At 48.3% G+C, this 22,239-nt stretch overlaps 1 protein-coding gene across 3 annotated transcripts in view; it reads right to left on the bottom strand.

Annotated features, from left to right (window-relative positions):
• LAMA5 (laminin subunit alpha 5) overlaps positions 1–22,239 on the bottom strand; it is a 164,861-nt gene that overhangs the window by 58,191 nt on the left and 84,431 nt on the right. For all 3 annotated transcript variants that reach the window (XM_032802274.2, XM_075072228.1, XM_075072229.1), the window contains exons 7-19: positions 16,206–16,321; positions 14,514–14,632; positions 13,550–13,640; positions 12,686–12,820; positions 12,150–12,212; positions 9,946–10,086; positions 8,063–8,200; positions 7,022–7,156; positions 5,921–6,055; positions 2,174–2,311; positions 1,830–1,882; positions 1,473–1,572; positions 825–877 (exon numbers count right to left, since the gene is read on the bottom strand). In XM_032802274.2, coding sequence (XP_032658165.1) covers positions 825–877; positions 1,473–1,572; positions 1,830–1,882; positions 2,174–2,311; positions 5,921–6,055; positions 7,022–7,156; positions 8,063–8,200; positions 9,946–10,086; positions 12,150–12,212; positions 12,686–12,820; positions 13,550–13,640; positions 14,514–14,632; positions 16,206–16,321 — 1,417 coding nt within the window. The remainder of the gene's footprint in view (positions 1–824; positions 878–1,472; positions 1,573–1,829; positions 1,883–2,173; positions 2,312–5,920; positions 6,056–7,021; positions 7,157–8,062; positions 8,201–9,945; positions 10,087–12,149; positions 12,213–12,685; positions 12,821–13,549; positions 13,641–14,513; positions 14,633–16,205; positions 16,322–22,239) is intronic.

Raw genomic sequence — 22,239 nt, 5'->3', positions numbered from 1 at the left:
CTGCGTGGCTGCCCCTGCTCCTCCTGAGTACTCTGCCCACGTTCGCAGGGATCATTTGGAAGGGAGCTTGGGGGGCAGAGGGGTTGGATAGGGGGTGGGGTTCCGGGGGGCCAGTTAGGGGCAGGGCGTCCTGGGAGGGGGCAGTCAGGGGACAAGGAGCAAGGTGGGCTGGATGGGGGTGGGGTCCCAGGGGCCTGGCTGGGGGTAGGGTTGTGGATAGGGGTCAGGGCAGTCCGGGGACAGGGAGCAGGGGGGATTGGATAGGAGGTGGGGTCCCGGGAGGAGCAGTTAGGGGACAAGCAGCAGGGGAGGTTGGACAGGAGTTGTTGGGGTTCCAGGGGGCAGTTAGGGGACAAGAAGCGGGAGGGGGTTGGATGGGTCGAGGGTTCTGAGGGGGGCAGGGAGTGGGAGGGGGCAGGGGCCAGGTTGTTCGGGGAGGCACAGCCTTCCCTACCCACCTTCCATATAGTTTTGGAACCCCAATGTGGCCCTTGGGCCAAAAAGTTTGCCCACCCCTGCTCTAAACCCAGGTTCTCATGCAAGTCCAGGCTGCTGCGCCACATCAACAGGATGGAGAAGATCAAGGGGGTCAACGTGGATAAATGACCTCTAGTTTCAGCTTGACAAAGGGCACCCAGAACTCGCTGGTACAGATAGCATCAGGACAGGACACTGTGTAAACGGAAAGTGGGTCTGCAGGAGCCAGGTTTGGAAAACTCCAGCTATTACACACATGAAGGGCCTTTTCCTAACTCTAACGGGAGCAAGGGGGCGGGGGAAGAGGGGATCTAATTCTCCATAGGAAACTTTGGGAGTGATCTTACTTGCTGACATTCTGCGACTCCACTGATGGTGCCCTTGGTATCACACTGGCAGCCTGAAGAGAGCAGAAGAGCACAAGAGAGTGAGGAAATCAACCCAGCCGTCGAGAGACTATTAAAAACTCTCAGATTGACACCAACGTTCCTTGCAGCACAGGAAACCAGACATGATAGAAGCCAAGCGGATGGAGAGAGGAAATAAACCAGTTCTTGGCTCCTGCTCTGGATGGAAACTAACCAAAGTAGCACAGACTAAGGGCTGGATTTTCAGCTGGCCTCACGCTTGCCCTGGATGTTGCACACTGATGTTTGCACATGCACATTCCCATTTTACACACATGAAATCTGTATTTGTGTCAAGTCTGAGTTTGGTTCTGGCAGAGCTGGAAAAACAAATCCTTGGATCCATTCCTTTGAAAAGGGTCCCAGGTCTGGCCCATCCCCCCTGCTAAGTGTGAATCACAAAACCAGTCCCGTCACTTGGGATGCTAACATTTCGTGCCATAACTGAAGGTGGAAATGATGGGAATGGAGAAAAGGGAATCACGTCTACTGAAATGGAGATGGCCCCCCAAAGCCTAGGTTTGGCCCTTAAACCTCTAGAGGAACAGACTGCCCCCAAAAGACTCCTCTTACAATGCTGTCCCTTACTTGTGCATCCATACGGGTTATCTGGAGTCAGGTTCCAGTACAGTGGTTTGCACCTGTCACAAGCTGGACCTTCGACATATGCCCGACAGGCACAGGAACCCTGAAAAAAGGGGGATGAAAACAAGGATTAGGCAAGAATGCCAGGGGCTCGAGCAGCATCACAGAACCTGCAGCTAAGGGGACAGATGAGACCTCTTGCTCTACAGGCCGGGAAGCTGCCTTTCTCTGCATTGCACCTGGAGCAGGTCCTGCGACACAGTAGGAAATTCTGAGACCAGGGAAGAAAAACCAATGAGGTTTGCAGGAAATGAAACCCAAAACAGCCCACAGAGATTGAGGGGCACATGAAGTACTCACCAGAGACAGGGAAGGGTCTGCAGTTGCTAACCCTGCTGGGTTACAGGAGCCCACTGCAAGGAAAAGCACAGCTTGTAGCAGGTTTAAAACAGACCCCTTAATGCTTTGAGTCGTCCTGTGTGTACACTCTGAGAAACTTTTCATGGAGGAGATTGAGGGGAGGTTTCTTTTATATTTAAGTTTTCGCTGGGTCGATGACTGGTCTGTGTATTTATTAGTGTGTTTTTAAAAACATTGCTTTGAGTGTTGGCCGGTAGGTACAGCTGGGCTCGAGGGTATCAAGGGGAGCCCTAGACGAATGTGCTGTACCAAGTCATGCAGGAAGAGGAGGAAGACAATGCTACCTTCACAGTGTGGAAATCCATATGCTCCTGGCATGCAGGTGTCACAGCGCAGTCCAGCCACTTTGGGGCGACAGCTGCACTGTCCAGTTTCCTGATCACATGTGCCGTGGAGAGAGCCCTCTGTGGAGCACTGGCAAGCTGCAGGTGAACAGGGAAAGGTGGGAGCTCAGAGCTGTAAGTCCTCTTACAGCCCAGATTAAAATAAAAGGATGTGTTTTAAACAACAAAAGAACAAAGCAGGAACTTAGTTCTTTAAACACTCCCACCATGCTTGGTGCATTTCAGGTAGAGGTCTCAAAGTGGGGATGAGATAACACAGTTTCCCACTGAGTCAGCAGCAGCAGGAACTGAACTCACGACTAGTAATCTGGGAGCGTGAGGAAGTACTGCTAGAGCCAGACTGAGCCCTATTAGTGCAAAGGCAGTAAGTGACTTATATGTGGTCCATGGAACTGCTCAGAAAATGTTCCCTCCCCTCTCCTCCCCAATAACATTTTTACCCAATTTTTCTTTTTCTTTTTAAATAGTCAAAATTTCCCAAATTCCACTGAAAAATCAACCCCTCTCCCCGAAAACCTTGATTAGGAAATGCCACCACAGTGCCTCCTGGAAACTGTAGTTCTGACTGCTTCATGCTACTAATCTCACCTCTATGGGCTGGACTCCCCAGCTAGACTACATTTCCCATGATTCACCAGACTCCCCCTCTTGCTGAGCCACCATGGTGCTTCCTGGGAGATGTAGTCCAGCTGGGAACCCAGCCCATAGAAGAAAAACAGAGGCAGAGAGGGTAGCTTAGTGCCCGACTCTCTCTGTAGCCAAACCAACCAATCAATAAACCTCTACAGACATGAGGTATAAAGTTTAATTACCACAAATGTTTTACTTCAGCGGATGCACGCCTCTCACATTCTATGTTTGACCATTAAAACCAAAAGCACACAGGCTACTGAGAACAACAAAAGCCACGTAGTTCATCACATTCACGGTGAAGGCCAGTTACACCCAACATTTGAGAGCAGCATTCAGTTGTCAAGGCCTGGGACCATGAGCTCTCAACACCCGCAGAACATGGCACACCGGGATGGGCCAGCGTATAATAATGAGCCAGTAGCATGGATGCAAGAATATTTTCTGATTTAGAACAAACACTCCTGGAAAAGTGCTGGGAAATGGTTGTGCTGCTTCCTGCCAGGACCTGGGACTGGACGACAGGGGATGGATCACTTCACAATTGCTTCAGAGGGGACAAACAGGGCAATGGCATCTGGCACCAGTCACTGTGGGACGACAGGATCCTGGGCTAGATAGACCATTGGTCTGACCAGTATGGCCATTCTTATGCTCCTGGACAACCTGCTTCTCTCTAACACATATCAAAATCTCACTGCCCTTTCAACCTAAATGTCACTCAGCAGACATGCAGCCATCAACTAGCCTGGTCTCAGACAGATTCAGCTCCCTCTCTTCCAATCACTGCTCAGACGCTTGTGGATGTATTTCTAGTAAGTGCGCAAATGTCTGGCACCTAACTGGCCTCCTCTAAGAGCAAAACATTCTTAGTACTGGAAAAACAATGGAGAATTTTGAAACTCCGGCTTCCTGCCCTCTCTCGGTTTGTCTATTTTTTAAATCCTGTTTGCACTTTACCTATTTCTTTAGATGAAAAAATAAGTGGCTGCTGCACCCAAGAGACACAATTTGATCCAAGCCTCCAGCCTCTTCAAAGGCATAGTGCCGGCATCACTTTTTGCTGTGAACGCTAAGCCAGCTGGCCGCTACCCAGGCGTCTACATTTAGCACCATGCAAAAGGCGTGATGCTGCTGTTTTGTCGCTTCAGGGAAATTGTATCACAGAACATTTTTTAATGAGTGTAAATTCTTGCTGGGAGGTACAAGTGTACATCTGGCTTTCCAGTCTGACTGGTGGCAGGGGCAGAGGGAGATTCTGCCCAGGGCATGATGGGGATTGTTAATAATAGACACTGTACTGCAGACACCTGCCCTAATGCAGGGACATGATTCAAATGAGTAGAACTGCCCTATGTGCTTGATCCAAAGCCCTTTGAAGTCAGTGGAAAGACTCCAATTGGCTTTGGATGGGGCCCCAGACAAGCAGACCCACTGAAAATCAGGGTTGGATGGGGGAGTTGTGTGAAATTAGGCCTGATTCTCATTTCATTCTCACCCGTTTTCCATGACTGTAGCACCACTGGCTTCAGCAGACTTCCTGTGGATTTAGGCTGGTGTAACAGAGCACAGTGAGATACAGTGGGCCGCACACACAGTAAGGGGCTATTCACTGTGAGTACAGGCAGCAGCACTGGACTTTCTGGATACATCTATACTTGCAATAAAAAGTCCATGGGACTGACTCAGGCTCATGGGGCTCAGGCAGGAGGGTTAAAAATTGCAGGGCAGACATTCAGGCTCCGACCGTCTACACTGCAATTTTACAGCCCCGCAGCCCAAGCTCCAGGAGCCCAAGTCAGCTGACCCAGGCTAGCCACAGCCATGCCGTGGGTCATTTATCACAGTGTAGACATACCCACAAGGGGCATTCTGATCCTGGCAGAGGATCTATCCGAGTGATGTCACAGCTTGGAAATCCAGAGAGCAGGGTGTTACTGGGAGGTGTGCATTTAAAACCTGCTGCAACTGAACCTTCTGGCTAAGGGATAAAAACAAGTATTAACATTTTGCAGATGGGCCATCAGAGCAATTAAACAGATCCTCATCGCATTTTATAAACCCTTTACAAGCCGGCCGTCTGAAGCTGGCAAGGCGTTCGGTACAATCCCCAGGGAGGCCAGTGTTTCCTCAGCTGGGCTGGTGGGTTCAGTCTCTAGGTCTTCCAGCATTCATTGTCAGTAGCTAAGAAGAGCTTTGATGCGCTAGAGCCATGAGAACTATCAGGCTAGCTCTGTCAGAATGGCCCTGTGTTTTGATTCTGATGGGGTTTGCATCCTGGAGTTGTGCTCAGGGAAGGCAGCCGAAATGGTGGCTTTACCTCAAAATTATGCAAAACATCTGAGCTTTACACAGCTTCCACTTGAGGCCAGAAATCCCCCCTCAGCACCTGAAACCCGGCCCAGGTCGAGGGATATAGATTTGCGAATCCCACCTTAAATCTTTGGTTTTGAGTGAAATCTGAACATACAGTTTGGCTTTTCATTCTGAAAGCACGGCACAGCTCAAAACATGTTACTTTAATAAGCTACTTGCCTAGAGATGGCCAAACACTGGAACAAACTGGGGTAATTCAGTGTGCATTTCTCCTTCAGTCTGCATCAGTTTTGGGGGGAATAGGGCTCTAATTCTGGATTTTGGTATGTCCCATGGAAATTCAGCTCCTGAATTGTATTTTGCAGGTCCGTTCGTAAAACACTCCATGTGTCTGGGGACTGGGACACCAGAATGGGCAGACCTGGGTCCCTGTAACTAACAATTACCAATGAACTCTATGGGACAGACTCCATGGCCTTTGCATTAGCATTAGCGATTGACACAACCTGCAAGAGAAAATGCTTTTGTGGGATAATGTATTTAGTAAATAATAAAAACGGACTCCTCCTGTAATAAAGACCCAGTCTGAATTCTAGTATAAAGCTGGGCCCTGGGGAGAGGAGAGAACAGGGTGAGGTAAAGGCAAAGCAAGTAGCAGCGTGTATCATTCCTGTCTGGAACACATTGCTTCTGCTCTGCAAGACCGTAAGCAAAATCTTCCATGTGAAGGGAGTTACTCACATGTGCAGCTGGGGTACCCATAGAAGCCTGGAGCACACTGGCTACAGATGTGCCCGGCGTAGTTAGAATGGCACCGGCACTGACCAGCTGGGTTACAATTGTTATCCACCGAACCCCGGGGATCACAGGAACAAGCTGCAAAAGAAGGGCACACAAATAAAAAGAGACGTTTGAGAAGGGGAACTAGCAAGCACAGAGACAAATAATCAGACCCGAGTCTTTTAATCTCAGCATCATTAGTTGAATCAGTCCAGCCCAGATTTCTAGCAAACCAAAGCATTCCCACTGAACGGCTATTCAGTGATCCAGGTGAACTGGGTGACAGTTCTCAACGGACACATCCCCACTTTACAAACACACACAAAATTCATTGCAGTTTGCATTTATTTGGCCCCGTTTGCCAGCATCTATGGTGGGACCCGGAGGCTGACCACCCACAGAAGTGGTCCTTTTGGAACAGAGTAGGAGGATTGACAGATGGCGCAGGGCAAGAGTGTAAAACCTATACTAGCACTATCTGTGCAGACCCGTCAGTCAGTTCCAAGGGATCTCTTCGGGACTGTTCCCAGAACTAAATTCCCTTTTAAAAAAACATCACAGTACCATGGGATACTTCTCCCTGAAGTCATGGCCAAACCAGGAAAAAAGTCTCCAAGATTTTACAGCCCACTCAAAGCTCACCAACAGGAAGAAGCTCAGTAGGTTAATGCGTAAATACAAAAACATATGCTGGAAAACATCATCAGAACAGGAGTTCCATCAAGAAAGACTGACAATGACAGCTTTGTGTTCCAAACACTGACACCATTAACGACACCCAGATCAAGTCTGCACCGTTTATAATGTAAATCAAGGGGGTCTGGGCCAAGATTTTAAAAGTGACTAGCGATTCTGAGTGCCTAATTTACAGCACCTCAAAAGGGTTGTGACTTTCAGAGGATGGGAGCTCAGCACTTCCTGTAAGTTAGGTCCCACTAAGGGGTCTCAAGTCGAGTACCCAAAAACCAAGGCACTCAAAATCACTAGCTCTTTGTCATCTGCTGACACTCAGTCCCATCTGCAACTCCTCCCAGTCTCTACCAACCACAGTTTCCACCATACCTTGGCAACGAGGATAGGAATGATATCCCATGCTACACTGATCACAGCGAGGCCCATCAAACTCAGGCCTACAGAAACATCTCCCGTCTGAGTCGCAGCCTCCTGGCAGCGTTCCAACAGCACTGCACCCGCACACTGCAAAGCAGAGAAAAGCCAGTGGGGAAGGGGTCCAGAGCTACGTCACCCAGAGCACGGGGCAAAGCTTAAGGTACAACAGGGAGGAAATTTTTACGCCAGAGAACGTTGGCACTAAGTGCCCAAGATGAGTGTTGGGTGCACAGTTTGGTGCTTGAATACAGAGTGTTTGCATCCCTCCGCTAGCTCCCTTTTCGCCATCACATTAATCAAACGGTTTCTCTTCACTTTCAAGGCCCTTCATGGCCTATACTAACCCTACCTACCACCCACACAGCCTAGTGAGATGTCAGCTCCCACCTCCCAGTTGGTCCCTGATGTATCCATTGCCCATCGGTTACATTTTCACCCAGCTGCCCAAGTCTTGGGAGGAACTCAACATAAACTGCCGCACAAGTAATGCATTTTCCTTCTTCAAATCCCTCCTGAAAACTCCCCTGTGCTGCGATACCTACGCGGGTTAGGCCGCTGGTGGGCTGAGATGACTGCCTACCACGCTGACGAATATTGCCTCAGCTTCCTTGTTCTCTCCCATTTGTCCGTATCCACCTACTGGTCCTGTCTTATATCTAGACTGCAAGCTCCTCGGGGCAGGGACTGGTTTTGGGGTTTTTTCGTTCTGCGTCTGCACAGTGCCTAGCACAACAGGGTCCTGGGCTATGACTGGGCTCCTAGGCGCTCTGAGAATACAAACAATAACTAACAGTAAGTGACTAGACAGAAGTGATTTGCTCTCAGGAGGCTGTGGGGGGAGGTCCTGCAATTGCAGTCAGGTATAATGTGCTTTCTGCCATAACACAAGTAAATAATACTAAGTCCAGAGGGTAAACATCCACCTCTCCCCACAGCAGGGAATTCCCCCTCCCCTCCAACACACACATCTGAGAAGGAAGAGGAGTTACGCACATTGGCAGAGAGGGTAGCTGAAGTAGCCAGGTGCACACTGGTTACACGAATACCCTTCGAATCCAGTTCGGCACAGGCACTGGCCAGTCTCGCTGTCGCAGGTGCCATCGTACTGGCCAGGGCCTGAACACTGGCATGCTGGAAAAGAACAATGAGCCCCTGTGAACTGCAGGGCCTGCTAGTCCTTGCGGCACTGGGGAATTGTAGGCGGCACCTTTGCTGTTTCACAGCCCTGGCTAATCCCAACACAGCACCAGGCCTCCTATTAGAGGCTACTTAGATTCAAACTCTTTGGGGTAGCAAGCCAAGATTTCATGATACGAATTCAACTTCTGGGGGCAGGGGGAGGAGGGGGTTTGTATCCTGGGGCACTTTGCAGAGTGGAGGGTGGAGGTCAGAGATTGGGGAAGGGTGTGTTTCAAAGAAGGGCAGTGAAGCCATGCAGCCAAAGCTCTGTTTTATTAGAATCTGTAGCTGAAATGCATGTCTGTTCCTGAGGAGGAGTTCTGCAGGATGGCTGGTGGGCATGACACTGCAATAAGCCCCCAGATTCACCGCCCTTGGGCTTAAAGCTCTTGGCCCCTTTATGAATCAGCAAGAAGCGTCTCCTCCCTGCAGTGAAAGGAAGCCCAGGCCTTTAGCTACTTTTCCTCCCCAGCCTGCTTGTACTCCCTCAGGTGTCCTGCCTCCTCATTAACAGCCCATCAGCCTGGGGGAAGCAGAAAGGTCAGGGGTCATAGAATCATAGACTATCAGGATTGGAAGGGACCTCAGGAGGTCATCTAGTCCAACCCCCTGCTCAAGGCAGGACCAATTCCCAACTAAATCATCCCAGCCAGGGCTTTGTCAAGCCTGACCTTAAAAACCTCTAAGGAAGGAGATTCCACCACCTCCCTAGGGAACCCATTCCAGTGCTTCACCACCCTCCGAGTGAAAAAGTTTTTCCTTATATCCAATCTAAACCTCCACCACTGCAATTTGAGACCATTACTCCTTGTTCTGTCATCTGGTACCACTGAGATCCACTCTCTTTGGAACCCCCTTTCAGGTAGTTGAAGGTAGCTATCAAATCCCCCCTCATTCTTCTCTTCTGCAGACTAAACAATCGCAGTTCCTCAGCCTCTCCTCATAAGTCATGTGCTCCAGCCCCCTAATCATTTTTGATAGGGGGAGCATGTGGAAGGACCCCTATGGAGCTGGAGAAGGCTGGTAATAGGGGGTTGGGGGATAGAAAGAAAAGGATTAGGAGTTTTAGGGGCAGGGAGAGCGCAAGGTGCTTTCTCAGATGGATGAGCATGGCTGCCTTTGGGGCTGCATTTGACTCGTCTCCCAAGATAGGGCCAGAATAATAATGTCTCATGTGTGCGAGAATTACAACTAAAAGGTTCCGCTCCCCATCAGGATTTCAGTCCTGGGAGCTCACTAGGTGTCGACTCCACAGGCCTTTGCTAACAGTGTTAAACCCCGAGCAGCCCCAAAGCCTCTCAGGATGCAGGAAAAGATATAAAATAAACTGACATTTGAATGGGGGAAAATGAGGGGGGAATGTAACCCAAAGTCACCCCTCATCCGTTCAGCAGTTGAAGAAACCGTGTGGGAATGGCCATAATGCACTGTACTGCAGGAGCGTCTGAGCCCACTGTTGAACTGATGGGGAATTTCTGCAGAGTTCCCCAGCAAGGCCAAGGGAATCCAGCCAGGTCAGGGCTGTTCTGACAAATCGCAGCAAGTCATAGGAATTTGTTACTTGAAGCTGGACTGAGGAATTCTCCTTTCCCAGTAGGGAGAGGGGCACGTGCTTCTAGCAGCGCGGTTCAGAACAGCCACCAGAGGCATTTGCAAGAACATCAAGAAAACCGGCGAGATTGGCCCCGATCACTCACGCTGGCAGCCGGGTCCGTAGTGCCCGGGCGCACATTGATCACACTGAGCTCCCTGGAAGTTGGGTTTGCACACACACATTCCCCTTTGAGAGTCTTTGCGGCAGGCATTCCCTTCTGTCCCAGCGGCGTTGCAATCGCAGTCTGCAAAGAGGACGACAGGAACAACAGAAGGCACTTAAGAAATCTCCACAACTGACAGTCTGAGCTCGTGGGCAAAGCACAGAAATCCAGAAACTTCTAGATTCAAACCCCAGTTCTGCCAGTGACTCTCTCTCTCTGTGTCTCACCAGGAGCTCTGGCTAGAATGCCTTCTGTAAGTGGGGATGAGGCTTTGTTCACAGGATACTGTTATGATTCATTATAGAACAGCCCCATTGCCCAAATCACATCAGCCACGCCATCAAGGGCTGGCTCACCTGCACATCTACCAATGTGATATATGCCAGCATGTGCTAGCAATGCCCCTATGCCATGTACACTGGCCAAACTGGACAGTCCCTACGCAAAAGAATAAATGGACACAAATCTGACAGCAGGAATCATAACATTCAAAAACCAGTAGAACACTTCAACCTCTCTGGTCACTCAGTAACAGACTTAAAAGGAGGCAATTTTGCAATAGAAAAGCTTCAAAAACAGATTCCATCGAGAAACTGCTGAACTGGAATTAATTTGCAAACTAGATACCATTAACTTGGCCTTGTACAGAGACTGGGAGTGGCTGGATCATTATACAAATTGAATCTATTTCCCCATATTAAGTATCCTCACACCTTCTTGTCAACTGTCTGAAATGGGCCATCTTTATTATCACCACTACAAAAGCTATTTTTTCTCCTGCTGATAATAGCTCATGTTAATTAATTAGCCTCTTAGAGGTGGTATGGCAACTTCTACTGTTTCATGTTCTCTTATGTATATATGTCTTCTTACTATATGTTCCATTCTATGAATCTGATGAAGTGGGCTGTAGCCCACAAAAGCTTATATTCTTATAAATGTGTTAGTCTCTAAGGTGCCACAACTACTCCTGTTCTTTTTGCAGATACAGAACAACACAGCTGCTACTCTGAAATCTAAACCTTCAGATAATCAAGGCAGCTGCTTCATCAGGTTTCAATGGCTGGCTCACAACAGCATCCTCGCAGTTACACGGTGTACTCTGGTTCCCCCGAGGCTGACCAGCACTTCAGAATTCCTCAGAGTTGGGATGCACGAGTGCGCTAATCCAGCAGAGCTCAGTGAAGTTGTATTCTCCTGGTACCTGGGTCTCCCTGGCCCAGGAAAAGGGGGTGGGTCAAGAGAAGAGATGGGGAGAGGAAGCAGAAGGGGGGAAGGGGTGGGAACCAGAGGGAAAGAGAGATTCCAAGCCCAGCAAAGAAAAATCTGCCTGGAAAACAACAGAGATTAAAATATCAGAGGGAAGAAAAAGGTTATCTGTGGTAAACGTGAAACAATGGAGAAGTGTGTGGGAAAAGCCGAGAGTCCCAAAAAGACGGGGGAGATGAGTCATGAGCTTGAGGGGTTAGAATTCTACCAGGGAGAGGAAGGGAAAGGATACAAGCACAGACACAAGAGAGACAGAAAGTGCTTTTACAAAAAGTTTGCTGCCAAGCATTAAACTACCGTGGTCACATTCAGACTAGAGGCACATGCCGCACAAGGCAGATTTGCAGCAGTGAAAGGTGTTGGCACAGAGGATTTAGACGCTCCCCCGATGCCTAGGAAAATTAGTACATGCAGATGTAGGAAAAGGATGGTCTCGTGGCTAAGGCATGAGACTAGGACTATGGAGCATCTGGCTAGTTTCCAGCCCTGCCACAGATTCCCTGTGAACTTGGACAGGTCTCGCAATCATAGATTTTAAGGGCAGAGTGGATCATTATGACAGTCTGATCTGACCTCCTGCATAACACAGGCCATAGAACTTCCCCCAGAGACTCCTGCATGAAGCGCAAAACCGCTCTGTGCCTCTATTCCCCTACCTGTACGACAGGAATAATATTTCCCTTCTCCCTCCCTTTGCTGTGCCAATTGCAACTGTAAACTCTTTGAGCAAACACGACTTTTCGGGGCCTACCAGAGAGGGACCCTGATCTCAGCGGGGGCCTACATGCTACAATGATTATGATCACTAATAATAATTATAAATTGCAGTGTATGGAACGAACTGGAAAAGAGATAAGGCAAACTGCAGGGCTTACTTATTATCTGTCCAGCCGGAAGCACCTGTTCTCCAGTATCATTGTGAGAGAAAGCTGGAACAGCTGTGGGGAGAAAGAGCCATTGCAAACATTACATCTGTGCTCAGTTTGAGCCCCCCACTGGAACTAGCCCAAAACCGAACCGACTTAAAAATAAACAACATTTCTTCTGGATCCCGAAACGTCACCTTCTTCCCAACTTGAAGAATGAGGGGTGAAGATCCAGGATTTAGCCCAGTGACTCCACTGCCCACTAATCCCCAGCTTCCCTGCCAAAGCAAGGTGTTGGGTTGGTCTGCAATTTCAGGTGCCACTGATATGAGAACCATGTGCTGCTTGCTGACAACAGCACAGGGAGAGAGGTGTGATGCCCACGCACTGTCTGCAAAGTTGGCAGCTCTAATTTTAGGCTTCCTAGCAGCCTCTTTGCACAAACAAGGTTTCAATCCTTCTTGTTTCTGACGAACCAGGAGCTGAGGAGTTTTAGCTCCCACACATCCTCGTTGACAGCCCTCCTGTGCAAACTTGACACTTACGATAGCAGTGTGGGAAGTCTGTGTATCCCTCTGCACATGCATTGCAGAGCTCCCCGGTGTAATTTGGCTTGCAGTAACAGCGACCAGTGAGGTCCTCACAGGTGCCATCGGTGAATTCTGAGTCACAATTACAACCTGCAGGGAGAGAGCAGTCACTGGGAGCTGCCATTATTGAGAGAGACCTTCATTTCCCAAATCTGTGTTCACACGAGATTTCTAATTGCAACAACCAGGCTAGCAGCATAGCAAGAAAGTTTGAGATACATACAGTTCAGTCCCTTTCAAAAATAAAAGGTGTGTCTGTCTCTTTAAAATGGTTCAAGCTTGGCAGAGCTGCTGCTGCTGCAGTCATCTCGAATTGCTGTATTGCAGGATCTGACGTGAGGCTGCAAAAAGCTGGGCTCTGCCCCTCACAATCTTGCTTCCGAAATGGTGGCAATTCTGGCTGCATTACAGCTAGGGCTCTGGTGAACACGGCAAAGCCACCAAACCAGGTGGCAGAATCAAACCCACCAAGACTGCTAGAATGATCTGGGTTTCCCATAGAGATGTGCGTGAGCATCTCCTGCTTCGGAAAATCATCCCCTACTGGGTCAGACGGGGCCACATTTCCACTCCTTTCAGGCCTTTGAATGTGGATCCACAGCTGATTGCAACAACAGACACGCACTCCTTCTGCACAAGCCAATGGCTGTTTGTGCATGCAAGACAGATGCCCAGGGATTTTTTAAGGCTGGCTGGACAATCAGCCCCTGATGGTCCACAGCACCAAACACCCCACCGTTCGACAGCGTGGGCTGCTCTCCTCTAGCTATTACATGAAAGTCTAGCTGCGTCTCTAGCCTGCAGGGCAGCCATACTCACGGTAGCAAATGTAGGGTGAGTCTATCGAATGGTCAGGGGATTTGTAGTATCCAGGGATGCACCTCTCACAGTTGATGCCAGTTGTATGATGCTGAAAAACAGTTGAGTTGGAGGGCATCAGATACTCTGCCCATCAGGAAGGAAAACGTGGTCATCTACCAGACTGTAATACCAGGTAGCTTCACAACAGGGTAACATTAGGAAAGCAAACAAAGGAATGAACAACGATTGCTCAAAAGTCCACTCATGTTGGGTTGAAACTCAGACCTTTCGAATCCTCCACCAAACCTGGTTTGGGTTTTAGCTCTATATTTTGGCTTCAGGGTTTGTTTCCCAGCTGCCTTGCATTCAGGAAGACAGAAGTAACCCATTTTGTAAAAGCACAGCTAGTCATGCACTACATGGGTCCCATGCCACTATATGGTACTTCCTGTGAAACTAACAAGTCAAAGAGTTTTTGCTTCACCATGGCAAGACTTTAGTCAGGTGCTGAGAGAGTAGGGAGAGCAGCATGGCACCAATGCTTAAGCAGTGACAGACAAGTGATAGTATTTGGGCCCAGTAAACTGGGGTGGGATTTTTCAAAAGCACTAGAATTGGCCGAATTCTACTCCCATTTGAAGTCAGTGGTCAAACTCCCATTGAGTTCAATGGAAGCGGAGTAAGGCTGATGCCCAGGGCATATGAAAATCCTACCCTTAGCCATTCATTTCCAAGGTTACGCCAACAGATGGGAACCCACAAACTACCCCATCACTCCTGCCATTGGTGCATGTACCTTTATCCTGATGCCAAGAGCCCAGATTTCCTGGAAAACTAACAGAAAACATGAGAGCTCCTGATTCGCTTGTTGCCCACAATGTAAAACTACAATTCAGGCTAACAATGCAGCCACAGGAAACAGAACACCTGACAGTCTGTCCTGCTACAACAACAATGTGCAATTCCCTCCCCCAGGGCGTACCTGACATTCTATGCAGACACCTCCTCCTTTATACTGGTTGTCATAATTTTTGCTGGCCTTGTGCCGATGGACCTCCGGATCATAGTAGCAGTCGTAGGCATGACCATTGCAATTGCAAGCTGAAAGTATAAAGAGACAGGAGCTCAGCGGGTACGTTCCTCTGGGTTATTGATCACCATTCTCCAGCGAAACAATTAACTGATGTATTTTAACTCCCCAATGAAAGGTTGAAAGGGGCTAAGTAAGTCTGTATTGCATGGGGGTTACATTTAAATGAGGAATGAAGTGCAAAAGGGGCAGAAGGATCAGTTAATCACTTAAGCTTTCAGATGTCTCCAGTCTGCAAGTCAAGGCTGGACACCTAGGCAGAACAGGCATTTTAGCAGGGCTTTGACATTTTCTGCAACCAGAAAGCACCGAGGCACAAAATGAGAAAAGGCAAGCCCGAGCATGGCGGGAGGGGAGAAAGGGAAGTTATCCAAACTTTGGGGCCTCCAAAGTGGTTTGGAGCAAACATGCAGGCCAGTTCTCAATGTTATCCAATTAGAGAGGGGCTGAGCTGTGAAGTCAAACACATGGTGAGTGTGCATTGGGTGGGGGTTTTTTAAAATTTTTTTTAAATCCACAGGAGCAAGATCCAACAGCCCGTTGCAGAGTCCCTACGTTTATGAGATCATGTGATTTAACTGAGCTTCATGCTTCACTTTCCCAGACCAGCATGAATTCCAGTGTTGGCATCTACCGGAGGGTTCTGGCTATCCAAATAAAGATGTGAGTAGATCTGAATGCAATTTATCTTCAGAGCAGGACTGAGCAATCAGGATGACTGCACAAAGTTTAGGACAAAGGCAGGAAGGGGACCAGAATTAGCACTCAGTACAGATTAAGCGGATATCGCTGTAGAAGCCTTCACAAAACAGAATAATCCACAACACAGACTGCTCCTCTTCCTATACTTCTAGTTACGTTCACTAAGTCTGGTACTAAAATGCAGGGTAACCACAGGGATGGTCTGAAGGACTGGTAATGAGGTTGTAAAACCCGGCAATGGTATAGGACAGCCTTTCAACAGAATTATGGCTGCTTTCCCTCCTAAATCACCAATTCAAGTCCCAATCAGGCTCTGCAGGGAGCAAAAGTTACCACCACCCAGGGGCTTGTCTGAAATGGCTTAGTGATCTTAGTCAAGTCCCCAGTGGAGAGGGGAACAAGTCACAAAAACAACACTACAATCAACAGCTTTGCTGCCAGTTACCCCAGCAGAAATGCAGCCTAACCCCTCTACAGGGGATCCTTCTAGGTCAGGATTGTGGTTCACTGGTGGAGCAGTGTAAGGGTCGCTAGTAGCCCCCCTATGGACAAAGGACTTTACCTTCCAATGCTGCCAATCCAGCCATTTATAGGAGCACTGAATTCCCACCAAGGATCAAAAGAGAGATTGCCCATAATGCCTGTAGAGGGAGATTTAATGCAAGGCCCCATCATGGGCTCCAAGAGGGACTGTGGTATGGATTCCTTCCTCAAGCACAAAGCTTTAGAAATGGGATTCTATGGCAGAGCTTTGGGGCCAACCGCAAGGCTTCCCATACGTGGGGGCAGCGGAGTTTGTTCATTCCATGTTTTCCAACCACCTAAACAGCTAGAGGGGGAGGGAGGGAGGGAAGAAGGGGAACCCAGCCCACAACAACCTACGTTGGCATTCATTAGCACTGTCAGTCGTAGCTGGTTTCCAGGGTAACTGGTTGAAGCCCGGACAGCAACGATCACATGAGCCGCCACAGGTGTTATGTTGACAATTGCACTGCAGCCTGGAAAATGAAAGGTGAGTGAGCAGAGAAACCTCAAAGCCAGGTCACTGAATGCTGAGGAGTCCACTGACGGCAGGACTTAGCTGGGAAAATAACGAGAGCTGGCCAGAAAAACAAATTTCTTCCCAGGGGGAAAAAAAAAAATTCCCAACAATATGAAAAGTCTTGAACTATGATAAAATGTTAAAATCACAAATATTTTACTGGGGGAGTGATTTCAAGAACAATTCCACTTTGAGAGACCTGGCTCTCTGCATGTCTGGCCCCAGAGCTGGAGGACAGGCAGGAAAGCAAAGAGGCAGGGTGTTCAGCATCTGCTGAGATCCTCCAGACAGAAAGTGAAACCGACAAGAGCCTTCCAGGCAGCCATCATTTCGATCTTCCCAGTGGAAAATGAAATTTTTTCCAAAACTGAAAATTTCCCACAGAAAATTTCAATTTTGAGAAAACACTTTATTCATCCTAGAAAAATTCCTGACCAGCCCTAGAAGTAACAGCACAAGAGGAGCTGGTTCAGTCACCAAGTGAGAGAGCTTCTCTTCAGGCAGCATTCACAGATCAGGGCACAGATGCTTCTTTGTTTAAGCGTTCGGGTTTGGGAGGACAAGTGAGAATAGGTCATTTATGCCAAGCTATTGATGCCCATGGCTCTCTGCAAACACACAGGACTAGGTCCCTGCCTGGAGGATCTTGCAAATTAGACAGGTACAATACAAATGAGCAACACTTTTCATTCAAGACAGCTTTTCAAAAACAAACAAAAAAAAGGCCTTTTTCAAAAACAAAAGTTTGTGTGTATTTTAGATTTCTAGACAAACACAAAACAGTCCCACCACCATCACATTTCTCTCTCTCATTTCTTTTCCTCCTCACCCATTTTGCCCTGAAGCGGGGGAGAGAAAAAGAAGGGAAGAGAAACAAAACACAAACATTTTTTCAATTAAAAAAAAAAAAACACCAGAAAATCCCAAATATTTAAATAAACTGAAAAAAAATCACAATTTGTTCAAAAAACAGCCCCTTTCTCACCCATGTCTACAAATGACTGAGGTGAAATACGGCAGCAGGGAGCAGATAGCGTGTATGACTGGGATGCAGTGCTGGAAGGCTGAGTTAAAGAATTAACAGAGGGATCTGAAATTGGCCTGAGTGAGGTTTCTTGATGCCTGGGGAGTAGAAACTTGTCCCCCAGAGCATAAGGGGCAAAATGACAAAAACTAAAGCATAAAGTCAGGAGTAGGGGAGACACGTGCATCACAAGAAGAGAGGTACACATACTGGGTGAGCAGCTTGAAATTAAAGCAGCATCTTTCAGTCTTAGAGCCTGACCACCGATGCGAAGAAATGCATTTTCTGGTTTCAGTAGCTAGTGTAAGTAGCTTTGCGCTGACTAGACAAGCAGCCCAGGAGGCACCAGGCAAGAATTCTCACTAGTCAAGTGAGGAATCTTGTCCCACTGCACCGCAGCGGTAACTCATTCTGCAGTGACATCACTGCAGAAACTTTCACTTAACAGAATATTATAGCTTTCTGTTGTTTTAGACTGATGGTAATACAGTGTGTTCTCGCTTTTATCTGTACAATTACTCAGTTTCCCTCAGGGCATGTCTGCCACTCCCACCTCTCACTCCCCCAAAGCTCTTCCATTCAAAGCTAGGAGTTTGACAAGAAATATAATTTCTAATTACACTGGAAACAAAGCAGTGATACAAAAATCCGATTCCGATATACAGCCATATTCTTTCACTGGGCTACTAGAGCTGTGCTGTTGCCTTGCCTACCCATTTTTTTAAGATGCCCGATTAACACACGTGACTGTCACAGAAGTCCAGGCTGGGATGGTCATATGGGACAACTGAACCCATTCAGATACAGTAAGAAAACTACTGGAAACTTTGGCCAAAACACAAGCAAAACCTTTCGGAGGAGAGCTGAAGAAGTTTGCGTAAGTGAGGCAGTTTGACTTACTGGATATACCACTGACTGAAACCCGATAGACTAGAGTTCTATTCCTAGCCTGGCCTGCTGGCCCATCTTGGCCAGGTCCCGGCCTACCTCTGTGCCTCAGTCTCCTCACCTGTAAAATGGGGATAATGTGCTCCCATTTGTAAAACACTTTGTGACCTACTGATTAAAACCGCTATACGAGCTAGGTATTATTATTATAGCAGGGTGACTTAGCAGAAAAAAATACAGCAAGTCAAAGTGGTCTTCTCCTTGAGGAATCATGTCTATAACAAGCAAGCAACATAAGAAGAGTCCCCAGCTTGGAATTCAACCCTGTCCCAAGACCCTGGATGTTGGACCCTGACCTTCTACGGTGATCCCTAAGCACATGTACAAGGGGAGCCAAAAGCTGAGCTGAGGTTAACTCCTTGCATACTGGTAGTGCCCCAGCACCCTGTCACTTACCATTCTATGTCTCTCCCATGTTCCACATGATCAGAAGTGGGAGGACTGAAATTCCAGGCGTTCTGGACGTTTTTGCAGCCTGCCTTGCAGAAGGAAGTGCTGGAAATCTTACCAGGAAGCCTGTTCTTATGAGCGTTTGCAGACTCAGGAGCGAGATCAGATAAATTCCCCAATTTTTTGGTGCTTTTCCACAATGAACCAACCCCTAAACTCCAAACCTTCTGCCCATTGCCTATGACTTGCTTAAAAGAAAATAAGATTTGTTACATGGTGTTTGGGTAGGACCTAGAGGCCCCAATCTCCCCACTGTGGTAGGAGCTATTCAAAACACACACAAGGAAAATGTGATCCCTGTGTGAAAGAATTTGCATAACCTGCTGGTGGGTGGGTATATTGCATCTCCCTCTGTGCCCAAAATCTACTTTAGCCCCAGCCACAGAGCCCGGTTCTTTAATTTAAGCTGTAGAGACTTGGGCCTATAGGTCTACATGTCCCTAGTTCAACTCCCGGCTCAGCCAAGATGGGGTCCCTTGGCCATAAAACATACAGTTCAGAGTAAGAACTAGATATATTTAGCCCTGCTGTTTAAGGCGGTCAAAGCCGTCACTTGTCTCTGCAGCTCAGCAGCATCTCGGGCAGACTATGCTCTGCTAATGAATTATGGACAAATGGACTTGAGTTATAATACTTACATACTTCATTGATCAAGAATATACAAGGGGGGGGGGGGTTTCCCATCACACATGCATTTCCTGGTTGTTCTGCCACGATATAAAACCACAGCCTTTCCCCCGGGGGTGACATTACCAAAGGGGAGTCTGAGCCATTAACAGCACTGCAGCTGCGGCAGGATACAGTCCGAAACCCTCAAGTGCTGGTGCATCTGGATTGGGCTGGAGCCCAGGTAATTAAAACGGTCAAGAGCCCTGATTGCTGCAGGGAACTCTGCTGACCCTAGGGGTGCCAAGGGAGAGCCAGCCAACTGAAGGAACCTATGCTCAGCCCGAACAAAGCTGCCACCACACAATGGTGACCTCTCTTCTGAAATCAGCCTAGGACAGAACAGACTATCCTTCAGAACCTCCCGATAGTAGCAACACCTATACAATTCATCCCCTGGCACAATCGTTTTCTGACTGACCAGGTCTTCCAAAGACTAATGAATTTTGCTAGCTATCCTATAGAAGCCAGACGGGACGCCCTTCCGATGGCTCACTGTCCCCCATCCCTCCCCTCCCCACACACTCCAATGCTTGGGCATCGATGACAGGGGGCAGGGACTCAAAAGAAAACAGTTGATCTTATCAGACAGATACAGACAATACTAGGGGTCCTTCTGAAGTCATTTCAACAAGGCTATCTGCCACTGTAAATGAGCAGCTCCTCTCTGATCCTGGCCCGGTATCTGCTTGTTAGTGGGGAATCCCTGCCTGGGATTCTTTGTCTGTGTGCCTGGCCCACTCTGAAGCATATCAGAGCCCCAGAGATGCTTATCTTTTCTCTCTTGTCTTCTGTCAGGTGAAGGGACTATTTCTGACCCCGCTGCATTCCAGCACATGGAAGGAGAAATTCACCCTCAGCCAGAGGAACTTCCCTAATGCAGTGTAATTCCATTTGGTACGAGCCTTTGGGCTTCAGCTGGGTCCCTCTGAAGCCAATTGGGAGTTTTGCCACTGACTTCAATAAGGGCAGGATCAGAACCCTTGGGAAGAAAGGGAACTGTACCTTCACCCTCCCACACTCCATCCGCACTAAATCCGAGCCCTGTGAAAAACACGCTGCTCAGACATTGTACAGTGCCAATCTATGAGGAGGAAGCGGCTGTCCCTGCATCTTGGGACTCTGACGAAAACCCATGTACGCTAGATAAACAATGTCATTTACTCCCATGTATAGACCAGAGATTGGCGTTGGAGACATGCCTCATCACACCTGGGAGCTTTGCCAAGCTCTTTAACCCAACTTCACTTTTGAATCTCTGGGGGCCGCAAGCATGTGGCAGGTATGGTGGAGCCAAGGCCCCAAACATGCCCACTGGGAAAGGGGGGGCATTAGCAGCGAAGACAGGCCCATGTTCACATCTGAGGGTGCGAGATGGGAACCGGAAGAAAACTGAAGAGCATGTGAGCATTCTGGCAGCAGCAACCGCCTAACCGCTCAAATGGAACAGCCGCCTTACAAGGAGTTGAAACACTTGCTAACTATCAAGCTAAGCGACTTAGAGCCTGATCTGATTCCCACTCAACTCCCGCAGGGATTTCAGTGGACGCTGGACCAGGCCCTACCACCTTTTGCATGATGCACTGTGTGCAGGCATGGGTGATATGAGCTTTCCACATACAGCGTCTCAGTCTTCACCTACAGCTCCCCAAACGCACCCGTGTCTCTGCTGAATCTTTCCAGAACAAACATTTCCCATCATGCCTTGTGCTAAAACCACTAGACTGTGCCATCTAGCAAACTCAGTCTACAGGATTTCTGCAGACTGACAGAAGTGCACAATTCTTCCCTCCAAACCCTCTTGAAAACTGACAGCTTGCATTTCAATCACAGACTGCCTTTCTGCCCAACAGCTGGCAAAAGCCAACAAAATGCCACATCCTAACAATATGACTTTATGTTGCCATCTTATCTGGAGGAAACTGACACTTATCTTTTACTGCACTGAATCCAGGTATATTTAATCCTGTCTCAGCATGGCGGGAGAAACTGAAGTCCCTTCCAGGCCTATATTTCTATGATTATTTATATTGTGGTGATGCTTTGAACCCTCAGTCACGGACCAGACACCGTTGTGCTGGGTGCTGTACAAATGCAGAACAATGGACAATCCCTGCCCCAGAGGGTTTGTAATCAAAGTGTGCCTTGATTCCACCCCCCTCAGAACACAAGACGGTCAGGAGTCTAATGGGAGCAGAGAACATTTCCCCTAACTAAGCGGAAAGGTCTCGGATTTCATGCGGGAGATTTACGAGTCCGATAGATGCCATAGTGATCCTCACCGGACAGCATCGCAGAGTGGTTTTCACGAGACGTTTGGATATTCCAACCAGTTGGGAAATCAACACAACCTGTCCGGACAGCTGCCTCCTAACGTTCAGCACAGTGAATGCTGAGATACCATCAGGATTTTAATTCAGCCAGAACAAAAGAAAATTCCAGACTTCCCTCCATTTGTATCTTCTTGTCTTGCTGCTGTCAAAGCCCAGGCATTTGAAGATGTAGGACACGTGCTGTCAGATATGCTGCGCTTCCCAGCCAGAAGGGTTACACACAGATTTATGAGGGAACCCCTGACAGCTGCCATAGATGACACGTAACCCCGTCGGGCTCAAAGCCCACAGCTGCATCTGCTGACAGTCTCACCACCCTCCCCTCATGCAATGTCAAGCTAGGTACTTCAGTGCACCAGCTCCATGTCTTCATGCCACAGAGACGTTGTATCACTGGGCCTAATTATCTCTGCATACCCACTCTGCTGGGAGGCTACAAACTGCTGCTGTCAA

This window comes from Chelonoidis abingdonii, chromosome 14 (genome assembly GCF_003597395.2).
Source record: "Chelonoidis abingdonii isolate Lonesome George chromosome 14, CheloAbing_2.0, whole genome shotgun sequence".
Classification (NCBI taxonomy): domain Eukaryota; kingdom Metazoa; phylum Chordata; order Testudines; family Testudinidae; genus Chelonoidis; species Chelonoidis abingdonii.
Note: the sequence above shows the minus strand (reverse complement) of the source record. Positions and strands in the feature narration are given on the sequence as shown.